The sequence below is a fragment of the Prionailurus viverrinus genome, chromosome B3 (assembly GCF_022837055.1).
Source record: "Prionailurus viverrinus isolate Anna chromosome B3, UM_Priviv_1.0, whole genome shotgun sequence".
NCBI classification, from domain to species: domain Eukaryota; kingdom Metazoa; phylum Chordata; class Mammalia; order Carnivora; family Felidae; genus Prionailurus; species Prionailurus viverrinus.
In genome coordinates this window covers 35,220,398-35,233,872 of record NC_062566.1, presented here as the reverse complement: position 1 = coordinate 35,233,872, position 13,475 = coordinate 35,220,398, and the positions used below count along the sequence as shown (strand labels likewise).

General features: G+C 55.4%; 1 protein-coding gene across 1 annotated transcript in view; it reads right to left on the bottom strand.

The window, feature by feature from the left end:
* Positions 1-2,261: 2,261 nt before the first annotated feature.
* The window catches only part of IGDCC3 (immunoglobulin superfamily DCC subclass member 3), a 42,303-nt gene continuing 31,089 nt past the window's right edge, over positions 2,262-13,475 (bottom strand). Inside the window, exons 4-15 of the mRNA XM_047863012.1 lie at positions 11,167-11,311; positions 10,673-10,803; positions 10,097-10,234; positions 8,373-8,531; positions 7,057-7,222; positions 6,543-6,790; positions 6,192-6,356; positions 5,747-5,938; positions 5,489-5,593; positions 4,857-4,995; positions 4,508-4,706; positions 2,262-4,241 (exon numbers count right to left, since the gene is read on the bottom strand). Of these exons, the coding sequence (XP_047718968.1) occupies positions 4,017-4,241; positions 4,508-4,706; positions 4,857-4,995; positions 5,489-5,593; positions 5,747-5,938; positions 6,192-6,356; positions 6,543-6,790; positions 7,057-7,222; positions 8,373-8,531; positions 10,097-10,234; positions 10,673-10,803; positions 11,167-11,311 (2,012 nt within the window). The 3' untranslated portion in view covers positions 2,262-4,016. The remainder of the gene's footprint in view (positions 4,242-4,507; positions 4,707-4,856; positions 4,996-5,488; positions 5,594-5,746; positions 5,939-6,191; positions 6,357-6,542; positions 6,791-7,056; positions 7,223-8,372; positions 8,532-10,096; positions 10,235-10,672; positions 10,804-11,166; positions 11,312-13,475) is intronic.

Sequence of the window (13,475 nt, the reverse complement as noted above, 5' to 3'; positions counted from 1 at the left end):
TAGGCATCAGGAGCAGCCCCAGCAGCAGCCCCTTCATGCCATGTCCTCTGAGGGGGAGCTTTCCTGCTCACCCAGCCCCCCAGCTCACTTGTTCTCCACCTGTCCCCCAACGTGGTCTTGAGACAGTTTTAAAACATGTCCATAACTTTGACTCTACTCCCTAAGTCCCCTCCCCTGGAACATGGCCGGGCTTAGTGACTTGATTCTAATGAATAGAACATGGCAGAAGTGACACCACGTGACATCCAGGGTTAGATTTGAAATGATGATGTAATTTCTGCCTGGCTCTCTCTAGTTGCTTGTCCTTGGATCCCAGCCACCATGCTGTGAGGAAGCCCAGGCCACATGGAGAGGCCACATGCGGGTGTTGGGGCCGACAGCCAGCATCAGCCACCAGACATGAGAGCCAGCGGGCCTTCAGATAATTCCAGCCCCAGGCTTCAAGCTGCCACTGCTGATGTCCCCACAACTGTCCCTGCTGAGCCCTGCCCAAACTGCAAAGGTATGAATAAAATAAATGTTAGATTAAGCCACTAAGTTGTGTGGTGGCTTGTTATAGAGCATTAGACAATTGGAGCAGGTTCTAAGTCCTAGCTGCTACTGTTTTCTGCCCAAAGATAGTGTGTGGTGGGGGGAGGATGGGGATGGGTGTTTTCAGCCTGAGGCTGTGGGACTATTTGAGATCAGGACTCAGATTCCAGCCAGGCCCCTCCGGCTTTGACGCCTAGTTCTGTGAATCTGCCTAATTGGAACTCTGCTTCCCTTTACCTTAGCCTGGTTTGGCCTTGTTATACAGGCCCTGCCTATATTTGCATGTGATTTGTATGTAATTTGCATACATCTACATGGGTCGTATTGGGTGGTTTCTAAATGTTTCTGGATGCCTCCCGAGGGAAGGTACTGGTATCTTGGACTCTTGGAGGGGAAAGGGACACTGGAGGTTCACCTGGTCTACTCTCACCCCCTGCAGGATCTGCTTGAACAGATGACAAACCCACCATCTTCTCAGGCAGCCCTTGGATGGCTGGTTGTGTTGAAGAATTCCTGTGTTGCAAAGTTCCGTGTAAAGAAAGGTGAGGTATTGCGTCTCTATTTGGGCTTAGATCTTTTCTCTGAGAAAATCAGGGCAAATCAACCACTTCCCCTGGAGACTCAGAACAGGTGCTGTGGTGGCCTCAGGCTTCTCTTTCTTGGTTCAGCATCCACAACACCATTTCTGGTCTGACCGTGGGCAGAAGTGCCAGGCCAGGGCCTTTCAAATGAAATCTCATGAAAAGTGCAACACGTAAGACAGATAAAAGTGGAGCTGCTCTGGCTGAGTGTGGGCAGGGAGAGTGGAATCCCCCCGCAGAGAGGTTCGCCCCCCGACCTCTAGCCACAGCTGGAGAAGCCCAGCTTGCAAACCGCTATGCTGGTTTGCTCCTCCCAAAAGGTGCCTCTGGGTACAGATCCCAGCCCTCTAGACCTGCAGAGCTTCCCAGGTTGAGCCTTGACTCTCCATTTCTGCAGTAGAGGCAACACGGACATTCTAAGCAGTTGCACTGTTGCCTTCTACTAAGCTTAAGGTCCTCTGAGACCTCCAGATTTTTGTCCGTACAACCACCTTTAAGCCAAATCTCTCTTGGCCTACCCCAAGCTTTGGCAGCTCCGGACACCTGGCTTCAGGAGCCTGGACTGAGGAGCGGACAGGGAGTAATGGAGAGGGCTGGCCACGAGTTCTGGTTGTGTGACCTGGAAAGAATCAGCCAGATGCCATTCTTCAACTTTGGAGTGGAGACCAAAATGGTCCTTTCTGGTAGATAGTGCATGAAAAGTACCTGGTTCAGTACTGGTGAGCTGTCACTAGGGCCAAGGGGCTAGTCTCAGACTCCTCACTGCCAGCTGAGGAGGTACACAGCAGTGGTCAGAATACAGACTATGGAATCACGTGGCCTGGTCTGGATACAAACTCTGATCCTGCCGTAACTGGCTATGTGAGATTTTAGACATTTCCTTCATCTGTCTTATCCTTTCTCCATTTCATCATCTGTAAAATGAGGGGAAAATAACTAGACTACCGCTCAGGAAGGTCCTGAGGACCCAGGGAAGCTTCCTACGTGTGGAGAGAGCCCAGCGTGCATGGTGCCTGTAAGTGGTACACAGGGGGCTGTTGTTATCCTGGGCTTTGACTTGGGAGAGTCGGCCTGGCCCACCGCTGGCTGCCCTAATCCCTGTACTCCCACCCTCCCCAGGACCTGACACAGCCACCACCAAACTCGAGGTTCACTTTGGCAACAGGACTTTTATTCAGTCAGAATGAGTAGAGTGTGACAAAAGTCAGGTCAAGTCAGGCCAGCGGGCTTCCCATCCCACTCCTACCCCAGACCGCTCTTCCCATGGGAGAGGGGGTTCCAGGATGAAGGGGGGTGCAGAGAGGCCAATGCAGGGACAGAGTGGGAGTTTTGAGGGGCCGTCGGCACAGGCCCAGCATTCAGGAGAAGGGGCAGACTGCCCTTTCCCGAGTCCACGTGGACATGACTCCAGTCTCCTAGGAAAACACCACAAATTCTACCTTCTTCAGCTAGTTAACTAAACTTTAGGGTTGGGGGTCAGGGACTTTATGGTCTAATCTCATACTTAAGGAATACACTTATCTTTTTTTTTTTCTTTAAAAAAAAGTTTTACTTCTATTTAAAAAAATGAATTAACCAAAAATAGGTATTTGTTTCCTTGTTTTTTTTTTTTTCTCCTACTTTAAGTATATTGAAAAACAACACAACAGAAAGGAAAAACAAGAAGTCACAAGAACATAAATCTTTAAACACACCTTGTATAAAAATATCTTCCAGCCACATCTGCTGACAGTGGTCGTTCCACTGTCCGGGGTTGGGTCAAACAGGCCGTGTCCCATGGGATAGAGCACTGGGCATCTGTGCCAGGGAAATCTCCCTGTCCGACACGCGCACACACCTGTCACACGCCCAGTCCGCTCCAGGGGCTCCGTGTCTCTGGGCAGAATAGAAGGCAGGCCACAGGGTGATACCCACCCCCCCACCCCCCACTCAGGCCGAGAGAGGGTCGTGGGGATCCAAGTCAAGGATCAGTTGGCTTGAGGGGGTAGGAACGGGAGTGGACAGATGGACAAGGAGGAGCAACGGCAGCATGCTGGGAGGTGGCTGGTCTGGAGCAATTTATACTTTAAGGAACAAATTTTCCTCTCATTTTTGGCTTTTTTTTTTTTTTTTTCACATTTTCTTTGACCAATTCCATTTTTATTTCTGTAGTTCCTGAGAGGCCTGCCCTTGGTGACTTAGCCTCCGGCCTCCTCTCTGGGGGAGCAATAGAAGGGCTGCGGGCAGGAGGAGGGTCCAGTGATAACAACCAGGCCCGGAGAGCCAGCGAGCCTTGAGGTAGATGTTTTCTTTCACACCTGGAAATGGGGAAGTGCTTTTTTTTTTTTTCTTTTTTTTTTTTTTTTTTTTTAAACTCTTGACAACAATATGGGAAGGGAGAGGGGGGTGCCCCTACAGGGGCTTGAGGTAGGAGTGCATTTGGGGCTCTGTTTGGGGATGGGGGCTGAGGCCACGGCCCAACTCCCCCAAGAACATTCATTCCGGCTGAGGTAGGTGCTGAGAGCCAAACAGCAAAAATCCATCCTGAGAAAACAAGGTCAGTGGAGGGTGACAGTGTCAGGGGCCCAGCCACAGCAGGGGCGTATTTTTGGAGTCTAATTCACCTTCCCCTCTCTTTTCTCTCTTTTTTTTTTTAAAGGAAAACATTAGTTCAGTTCCAAGTCATGTGGGTACCAGGCAAAGGTGAGGGGGGACATTAGTCCAAGGGAGGGGCTCCTGAAGGAACCCCTCCAGGTTCTAGGGAGGGAGGTCCCTGCTGAGGCTACTTTAGGTCTTGACAACCTGAGGGGCAGTCAGGACAGAAATGCTGGGAAGCCCCCCATCCAAGTCCCACATGACAGGAGAAATCTTGCCTTTGACCTGAGAATTGGGGGGTTGCCCCCTCCGAAGCCTGCCAGACACTGGCTACTGGCCTGAGTGAGCTGGCTGGGCAGCTGGTGCTGTGGAGGCCCGAGTAGCCTGTCCTTCACTGAGGAACCCGGGGCCTCCGTCCTGGGGTGGCAGGGCAGCTGCGGGGCCTGCGAAGGGGGCCTTGGCTTCTGATGTCCTCTCCTCCAGAAGGCTGAATCCCTCAAGTGGCAGCATGGAGAACTGGGTCTCCTCACACAGGGCAGGGTCCCCAGGATCCTGCTGAGGAAAGGGCCAGTCACACTGGCGTCAGCATGAGGGCCAGAGCCCATGAGTCCCCAGCCAGTGGGTCAGGCTCTGGACCCAATCCCACTTGGGACTTAGGGTCTCTAGACCACTCTGCCTGATTCAGATGCTCAGACAGAAGCACCAGCCATGGGTTTTGTGCCTGGAGCTTGGTGAAGGCTGATGACCGAGGTGAAGGGAGGGCAGGATTGGGAAGCTGTCAGAGCCTGAAGCAGAGGCTTGCTCGAGGTGGGGGCACTCACCACGCGTCTGGGGTCCGGCTGCCCCGCTGCCCCAGCTGGGGGGAACAGCTGTTCCAGTTCTTTCATGTCCACACGCTTCTTGTCTCGGCCCCGCTCTCCCCGTCCTGCCCCATTCAGTGCCAGGATGCTAGGATCCCTTGGGCTCCGGGGGCCCTGAGGAGGGGAGAGCTGGTTTTCTACATCCTTACACAAGAGGACCCTAAGGGGGTGAGCCAAGAGTTAGGGGGAGGGCTGTGGGGGGGGGGATGGGGCAAAAACAGAAGGATGGACACAGTGAGCCCCCAACTCTGCTTTCGAGTATAGCAGCACCTTCTCCAGGCCATCCCTGCCCCTCCTGCCCAGGACGCACCTGCCCCTTTGACCGAACAGGAGGAAGAGGACACAGAAGATGATGCAGGTGACCCCGATGTGGATGCCAATGACGATGCCTGTAGTGGACGTTTGGTTGGTGGGTTCCTCCTTCCGGCAGTCACATGGTGGGCTCAGGGCTAGGGGCAGGTGATGGTTGGGAGTTGTGGCTCTCTTGGCCTGAAGTACCTGGGACACATAGCCTCTGGGGCTCTTCCTCCCTCAGCCATAGCTACCTCCGTGTCTACATAGTCTTTGCCGATAGGACCCCAGCCTACTTTTTCGGTTCTCTTTACTAGTTACTGAGTACTAACTTTGTGCCAGATACTGGGAATAACACTTTACAAGGACCATTTCATCCTCGCCACAGCTTTATAAAGTAGGTATTATTATCTCTGTTTTATAGAGAACAAAACTGGGGCTCAGAGAGGTTAAGTAACTTGCCTAAGGTCACACAGTTAGAATATCACTCCACTGAACTTCAAACTCCAATCCAAGCCTATGTTCTCAAGGGCCACATGCACTGTTACACTCTCCTACCTTCCCTGTATCCCTGTCCCCCTCCTCACTCAACACCTGGCCTCCCTTCCTGAGCACCAGTCTTTAGCCCCACAACCCCTCCCCAACGCCTACCTGTCCTCTCAGATGCTCCTCTCAAAGATACGAAGCGGACTGTGGCATTGCCCTCCCCATGCTGGTTGTAGGCCAGCAGCTTCACCTCGTACACCGTGGTGGGGTCTGAGGGAAAGGCAGTGCTGTGTTGAGTGACCTCAGCCCCCACAGGCAGCTCTGTCGCAGCAGGGAAACACAGGGAACCCCTGCGCCCCACCTCCTGGCACCAGGCACCGCACCCCTGCCCAGCTCCCCACGCGTGGTCTGTGGCTGCCTCACCGAGTTGGCTGAGGTTGTAGGAGGAGACTGTTGCAGGCAGCAGGACAGGGCCGGTGAAGGAGGCCCTGCTTGCTGGACGGTAAAACAGCTTGAAGCCTCCCTCATGCTGGGCCAGCCGGGGCCAGGGCTCCCACAGCAGCTGCAGGGAGGAGCCGCCCAGGACCCGCACGGACAACGGGGGTGGGGCAGGTGCTGCAGGCAGAGACCAAGATGTGAGGGGGGTTGCCACCTTCCACTGTGACCCATACCCTCAAGAGCCTGGCAGCTCTCTGGCCTCTGCCCCCCAGGCCTCCACTTGCTCAAAGATACCTTTACATGAGTTGGAAAAGGACGCCCCTTTCTCCAAGTAGACCCAGCCCCCACTCAGCCTCAGGGCCAGGCGCCCAGTGTAGTGCACAACCTGAACAAGCGTGTGTGGTGTTTTGCTCTAATACCTGGACCTCACCTTCACCCAGGGTGCTGGCCAGCACGGGGGCAGAGGCTGAGCTGGCCCCCCTTGGGGTATAGGCCTTGATGTAGAAGCTGTAGGCAGTGGAGGGTTCAAGGTCGCTCACCAGGTGCTGAAAGGTGTTCTTGCTGACTGCCTCCTGGTACTCCAGCTCCGGAGGGTCTGGGGAAGTGAAGGGTAGGGAGGGGCAATGTAAGGGGCATGAGGCAGTCTTACCAGCACTGGTGAAATGAGGGCATCCAGTGTGCAGGGGGTACAGTGGAGGGAAGGTGTTTGGTCAGAACATGCAGTATTGAAAGGGATGAAAAACAGTGAATAAAAAGAAGGGGCTGCAGAGCCCTCACCCACCAGCAGCCTTCCTGATGTGCAGGACATAGCCGATAATCTCCTTGGTGTTGACCAGGGGCTCATTCCAGGACACACGGACCTCAGTGGGTGACAGAGAGACTGCCTGCACATTGAGGGGGGGGCCAGGCAGCCCCTCAGCCCATAACACGGTCAGCCTGGCACTGGCCTGTGAGGAGCCAGCACTGTTCTCAGCCACACACTGGTAGATGGCCTCATCCTCAGGGCCGATTCCAGAAATTGTCAGGGTGCTGCAGGGGAAGGGAGAGCCTCAGATCCCCTCTCCCTGGCAGAGTACCCCTAAAAGTTGGCCAGATTACCCCACTGGAGAGGGCAAAATGACTTGTCTTGAGATCTTGCCACAAGCCAGTGGCAGACCAGGACTCAAACCCAAGTCTCCAGATTTAATTTAGTGCTCTTTCCTGGCACAAGGGGCACAGCCTGCTCTGGCCATTCATCCAGGCCCCCTTTCCCACATCCTCCCGCATTCTCACCCCGGCACACACCACACACATGCCTGTTGTTATTCTTGAGCCTGACGTGGCCTCCTGGCCCCAGCACCTGTCCATTCTTCAACCATGTGACATGAGGGGGTGGCTCACCCTGGGCTTGGCAGGTGAACATGGCTGTGGTCCCAGCTGGCCTGGAGATGGACTGGGGGTGCTGGACAAACTCAGCTGGGGCTGGGGACACAGAGGAGCACAAGGAGCCATGAGGGGTAGGTGTAGGGAGACAAGACAGCTGTGAGTGAAGGGATGGGGTGCCGATGAGGACAGGGTAGCCTCAGGAAACACGGGTCTACGTCCTTGGGGAGAATCTTCCAGATGGGGCCCACCCTTCACCCTGGCCCAGGCTCCAGGAGATGATGGCAGGCCCCACCTCACTAGCCCCAGAGAGGCAGACCCAGGAGAGGACTCAATTTTAATGACTATTTAAAAGACTGACATTTGTATCCGAAAGCAATCAAGCTGAGCTCCCTGTTCAGGAAATTGTTAAATAAATAAATGTGCTAATAGGTTTGGCTGCACCTCCAAGGCGGTAATGACGGGGAGATGGATGAGCCCTCCGAACTAGCTCCCCTCACCCCTACATTCAATTCCGCCCTCCTCCAATCCCAGTTCTCCAGCTTCCATTAACACCCGAGAAATGAAATGCTCCATCACTTTCATTTGGACAGATTAACGGCACATGGAATGCTAAACAAACAGGCATTTAAGGTCCTAATTCCTCTATCTCCCACCCCTTCCCCAGCTCTCTGGGAGGGAGCCACAGCCGAAAACCCCTGAGAATGGGATCTCAGCCCAGTTCATGGGGACAGTTGAGCCCCAGGACAGGAGAATGGACAGAAGGACCTGATCAGCTTCAGAGGCTAACACCCGCCCCCTCCCCACACACCCTGCGCATGGAGACCAGCTGTGTGTGTGCATGTGGCTGGGTGTGAGTGTGAGAATGACAAACACCTGAGAGTGTGCAAGCAGGTGTGAGCTTGCAGGTGCCACATGTGTGTGAATGAAAACAGCACGTGGGAGGGGGGACACGTGTGAAGAACATGGGGTTAGGGGAATCAGTGGAGATTATAAAATGGAGGTGGGGGGGGTGGAAGGATGGCAAGGACAGCCAGTGGGACCCACAGGGGGTCGCTAACCAAGAATGCCTTCCCCATTCTTGTGAATGCAAGGTGGGAGCTGCCTTTTGGCCTGCCTGGAGGCCTGGGGAGGGGCAGGGGCCACGGTTAAGGTTAGTACAGGGCCCCGAGCTTGTGCCAGGGATGTTGATGAAGGGAGGAAGGAATGGGGCAGGAGGAGGGTGCTGTGGGGCCGGGGAGGTCCGTACCTTGCACCACCAGCCGGCCTTGTGCTGTTCTCCTCACCCGGGTGCCTGGCCTGTTGGCTGCACAGACATAGACGCCGGAGTGCTGGACGGTCACATCTGAGATGATAAGATTGCCAGTGCCCAGCACCTGGATGCCCTCCACCCCGATGGGGCGGCCATCTGAGAAGGGGAAGCAGGAGTGAGGAAGGGTCAGGGAGGTAAGTGTGGAAGAGGGGGAAGTGAGGAATGGTCCAGATTGTTGGACATTCCACCAGTCTTCCAGGGAACCTCCATCTTTTTACTTTTTAATGTTTTTTATTTGGGGGGAGGAGGAGAGAGAGAGCAGGGGAGGGGCAGAGAGAGGAGGAGACAGAGGATCCGAAGTGGGTTCTGTGCTGACAGCAGAGTCCGAATGTGGGGCTCGAACTCATGAACCAGAGCCTAAGTCAGATGCTTAACCAAATGAGCCATCAAGGTGCCCCCAAGGAACCTCAATCTTTGACCTCTGCACCTTCTCTCCCAAGCATCACAGTATTGTGGAAAAAGCAGGAGCAGCACTGAAAACTCTTGCCTAGCAGCAGAGACCTGGGCCCTAATTCTAGCATTTTTACTGATTCACTGGTGACCCTGAAGTCCCTTCTCAGGAAAGTAGGGGGTTTGGATTAGGTGGGTGGTTTCCCAGCCTGGTTTGTCTCTCCTGAAAAAAATTCCATGCTCAAATTTTCATTCTACTCATGGACTGTCACATTGCCTTTTAATATAAAGCCTCTGAGAAGTCCCACAGCAAAGAGACCTGGTTAAATCTGTTTCCCGAACTTGTGAGATGTTAGACCACCAAGCCATTATTTCCTCCCTGCAGATCATGCTTTGGGAAATGTTGGGCCAGATGGTCCTTGCAGTGCCTATGGGCTCCTCCTAATGGTGAGGCCACTCTTTCCAGGCTCTCCCAGGGACTGGGCCCTTCCCAACCCCCCCCCCCCCGCCCCGCCCCCGCCCTCACCCCAGGATCAGATTAGCACAGTCAGAATGCAAGGAGACAGCTCCCCATTCAGTCCCTGAAGTGGTGAAATCTACTCCATTATCCTGCCTGCTGCCCCCTCCTTCCCCAATCACTCAGCTGCTACAATGTGGCACAGTCTCCTTGTGAATGCGACCCCACCCCATCCCCTCCAGACTCTCCTTCCCCTAGTGACCTTTCCACTCAGACAATGTGGGCCCATCTGCACCCTTTCATTTCTCTCCTTCAGCTGCCTAGGGATTTAGGCTGGGGATTTAGGGGGCCAGGCTAGAGACTGGGGGGCCCAGAGACAGGGTGTGACAACTGGCTGAGACTTGGAGGGGTTTGGAGTTGCACCACTGGGGAATATAGCCGGGATATAGAAGGCAGGGACACACAGGAGGGAAAAGAACCTGGGGAAAGAACGCTGCTGAGGGGTTCTGGAGAGCCTGATGCCACTGAGAGAGGAGCCTGGAGGCGGGAACAGCGCAGGACTTCTGGGGACTGGATGAGGTAACCCAGGGAGCTAAGCCATCCTCGCAGGGGGAGGGAGAATGTGGTGGGCAGGCCACCCTCCCCAGTCCTGCCAAGGAGAGGGAAACTTAGCCCCTCCGTAAGGCCCCAGAGAGCACAGACCCCCATGGAGAACAAACAGGATTCAAAGTCCCCCCCACAGCTGGGTGATGAGACCGCCCTCCCAGAGGGTGGGATAGGGTGGGAGAGGCTGGGGCTATAGGATGAGGCTCACCCAGGCGGCTCCAGGACACAATGGGGCGCGGGTTGCCCGTGGCGACACACTCAAGCACCGCAGTCTGGTGCACTGTCAGGGTGAGGTTCTCAGGCCCCACGAGTATCATTGGCTCCTTGTAGGCCCCGGAGCCTGAGCCTGGGAGGAAGATGCCATGTTTCTTCACTTCAGCTGTGACCCTTCCCACCTCATCCCACCCACAACCCAGGACATGGGGAATGGGCAACAAGATCCAGCCCAGAAACCAGGTCCTGTGGGCAGACAGAAGATGCCAGGGGCCCCAGGGCATGGCACACATCCACCCCTCCTCACCCAGCCTTGCCAGGGCCTCTGGCAATGGGAGAGCCCCCGGGTTAAGCAGAGGATGGGCTTCCCCTGGTAGAGCTGAGCCAGAGAGCAGGCCTCATTCCTTCTGAACCTTCACCACAAGGAACACAGAGCTTTGTGCTTAGCAGGTGCTCTACATACACCTGGCTGATAAGTCTCCAGGGGTCAGTTGAAGCGGGACTGACTGGAGAGTGAGGAGAAGTCAGGAGGCAGTTAGGGGCAGAACTAGGCAGAGCAAAAGAGCCTCACCTGACACGGTGAGCCTGGCCCCGTGGCTGACCCGGACACTGGCAATGTTCGAGGCTACGCAATGGAAGACACCACTGTCCTCAGCCCGAAGTCCTGTGATCTGCAGGACCCCCTTGGGCAGCAATGTGTACCTGTTGGAGCAAAGGGCACAGTCAACCACCAGCACAACCACTGTCACCATCGTTGGCCACATGGACACTGACATCACGGCCCAGTCTGCAGGTGCTGTCCCGAGATCAACACTGTCATCACCATCGTCATCACACACACAAGCTGGGACTCTGGCAGGTGGATGCACCACAATTCTAGCCCTGACGACAGTCACACGCAGTCTTTAAAAATAAATCCACCGAGCATCAAATCTGGGCCCTGCCAGCCACGTGGATACTTAATCTCCACACAGCACCAGCCCAGAGGCTGCATGAGGTCCCTCAGAGCCCAGACACTGGGCCTGCCTCCCCGTCTTCCCTCCAGCTTTCCCTCGTGTGGCTCACCTCTCATTGTCCGTGTCAATGGGGACTCTGTTCTTCTCCCACGTGATTAGGGGTTTGGGCAGCCCGTGGATTTGGCACTGGAAGCGGGCCACACCGCCCTCCTCTCCCACGGTGGCCTGAGGATGCACGTGGAAGTCGGACATGGCTGGGGAAACACAGGGATGTGTGTATGGAAGAGGCATATGGCCAAGGTGCGAGGGGAAAGAGTGTTGGTGTGTGGGTCATAGTCCTATTTCCTGGAGCCCTGGAACTCACTGCCGAGGGTCATGGAGTTTTCCTGGAGCTGGTAGACGCAGGGCAACAGCGTGGGGGACACCTCGTCACTTACCCTGCCTCCTACCCTGGGAAGCATCTCCCTGTACAGGGCGGCATAGGGCTGCAACACTCTGAGAGGTCTGGACAAATTCTTGGATGCCAGACCTCAAACAAGGCGATCTCGGGCTGACGATCCACAAAGGCCAGAGAAAGCCCTGTTCCCAAGTCCCACTCCCCACTTTTTCAGCTGCTTCCAGATTTATTTTTATAAACCCCCTCTAAGGTATCCAACGCTGGAGGATTATGCTGCATGGTTTACGGACCAGGAACCTGAGGCTAGAGAGGGGAAACAGTCCAGTGTCACCCAGCAGAGACACCCGTCATTAAACCCTGGTTTTATGACCACGCCCAGCAGCCTCTTTTGCCTTTCCTCATCATCCCCGTCTCCAGTTCTTCTGCAGTCTCTCAATGCACCCCGAGAGAGTGGTATATCCATCCAAGGTGACAAGCTTCACAGAAGACTGTCAGACCTACAATCTACATTTCAATGTGTCATAAATATTCAGGGACACCCCCTCCCCACCTTTTGGGGATCTGAACTGCTTGAACTCTGGTCTGCAGAGCCCAGGGCAGAGGGGCTGTGGTGCACCCCACACCCCATTTCAGGCTAGTTAAGTGTGTCTACCCACCCTCACTCCCACCCAGCCCCAACCCCACGCTGTAAACCCAGGGAAGGCACCCCTCCCACGTGGGTTCCCAGCTTCAGCACCAGGGCTGCGATTTCATTAAAATCCACTTTGCTTCAAGTGCGGGAAGGCGGCTCACCATCTGTCCAGGCAGGCAGCCCCTCCCCTCCGGCACTCCATCAACTGGGACAGTCATCCCCTCCCAGAAGGAGCCCTCCCCCCACAGCAGGTTGGGCGCTGGAGCTTGTCCTGGCTCCTGCCCCTGGTTCCCTGGTGTGGGTGGGCACACCCCATCTCGGGCCCCCTCAATCCACCGGCTTGTTCAGGACTCCAGGGCAGCCCCAGAAGGCTGGGCCTTTGTACCCTTCTTCCCAGAGTCTCTGGGGGCTGACTCTTTTGTGGCACGGTCTCCATCTCATTTGCATGTGGTTCATTAAATATAAACATGCATAAAAATCCCCCGCCCTGCCTCCTCCTCTTTCAGGGCCTCCTGGGAGTGCAGCTGATGGGTGTGAGCAGCTCCTTGCACATGTGTGCAGAGCTGTCTTCTCTGGGAGGATGTGGCTGTGTCCATGGATGTGGGCTGAGTGTCTATGGCTGGATTTGAATGGGGATTTGTATCTCTCAGCTCCTGTGGCTAGTGTGTGATTCTGGTACTGTGCAGATAATCTCATGTATTCCCACGAAGGTAGAAGTCTTATAAAGGAGGCCCTCAGAGCAGGAGGTGGGGGCAAGTATCCCAGCTGGTGTCCCCATCAGGCTTGGTGAGAGGATCCCCAGAGGGTCAGCCTGCCCTCTCTCAGGCCAAAGGCTATGTTTGGCCAAGGACCTGCAGGTCAGCCCAGGAGCGTGTAGGAGGGGGCCAAGTCACTGCTGGATCCCCTCTGCTGCCTGCAGACCTCAACCTCCAGGAGGGCAGGGCTGGATGCAGGCCTAGGGAGTGGAGGGGGCACCTATGCTCCTGGATTTGCTGTCTGTGCGCCCTGGGCTCTGCCCATTCAGGAGCTGGGGCGCTACCTTCCCCCTCCTCACTCCAGCTGGAGAAGAGCTTGCAGCCCCCCAGGGACCTGGGGCGGGGACTAATGGCTCTGCTGACTACAGATGCCTCCTCATTAAGGAGTCCAATCCTTTTGTGTTTCTAGCCCCCAGCCTGGGCTCCCCGGGGGAGCCTCGACTGAGGGGCTGGCCTGAGAGTACAAGGGGAAGGACTGCTGCTTCTCGGGGCGCTAGACATGGAGCAAGTCTGGCCTCTACCATCTTGCCCCCCCCCCCCTCAAAACTATACAAGGACAACAGCATGGGTTGAATGTGTACTAGAGAGGAATGCTCAAGTAGGAAGCAGTCAGAGGTAAGAAGCCAGCCCAATAC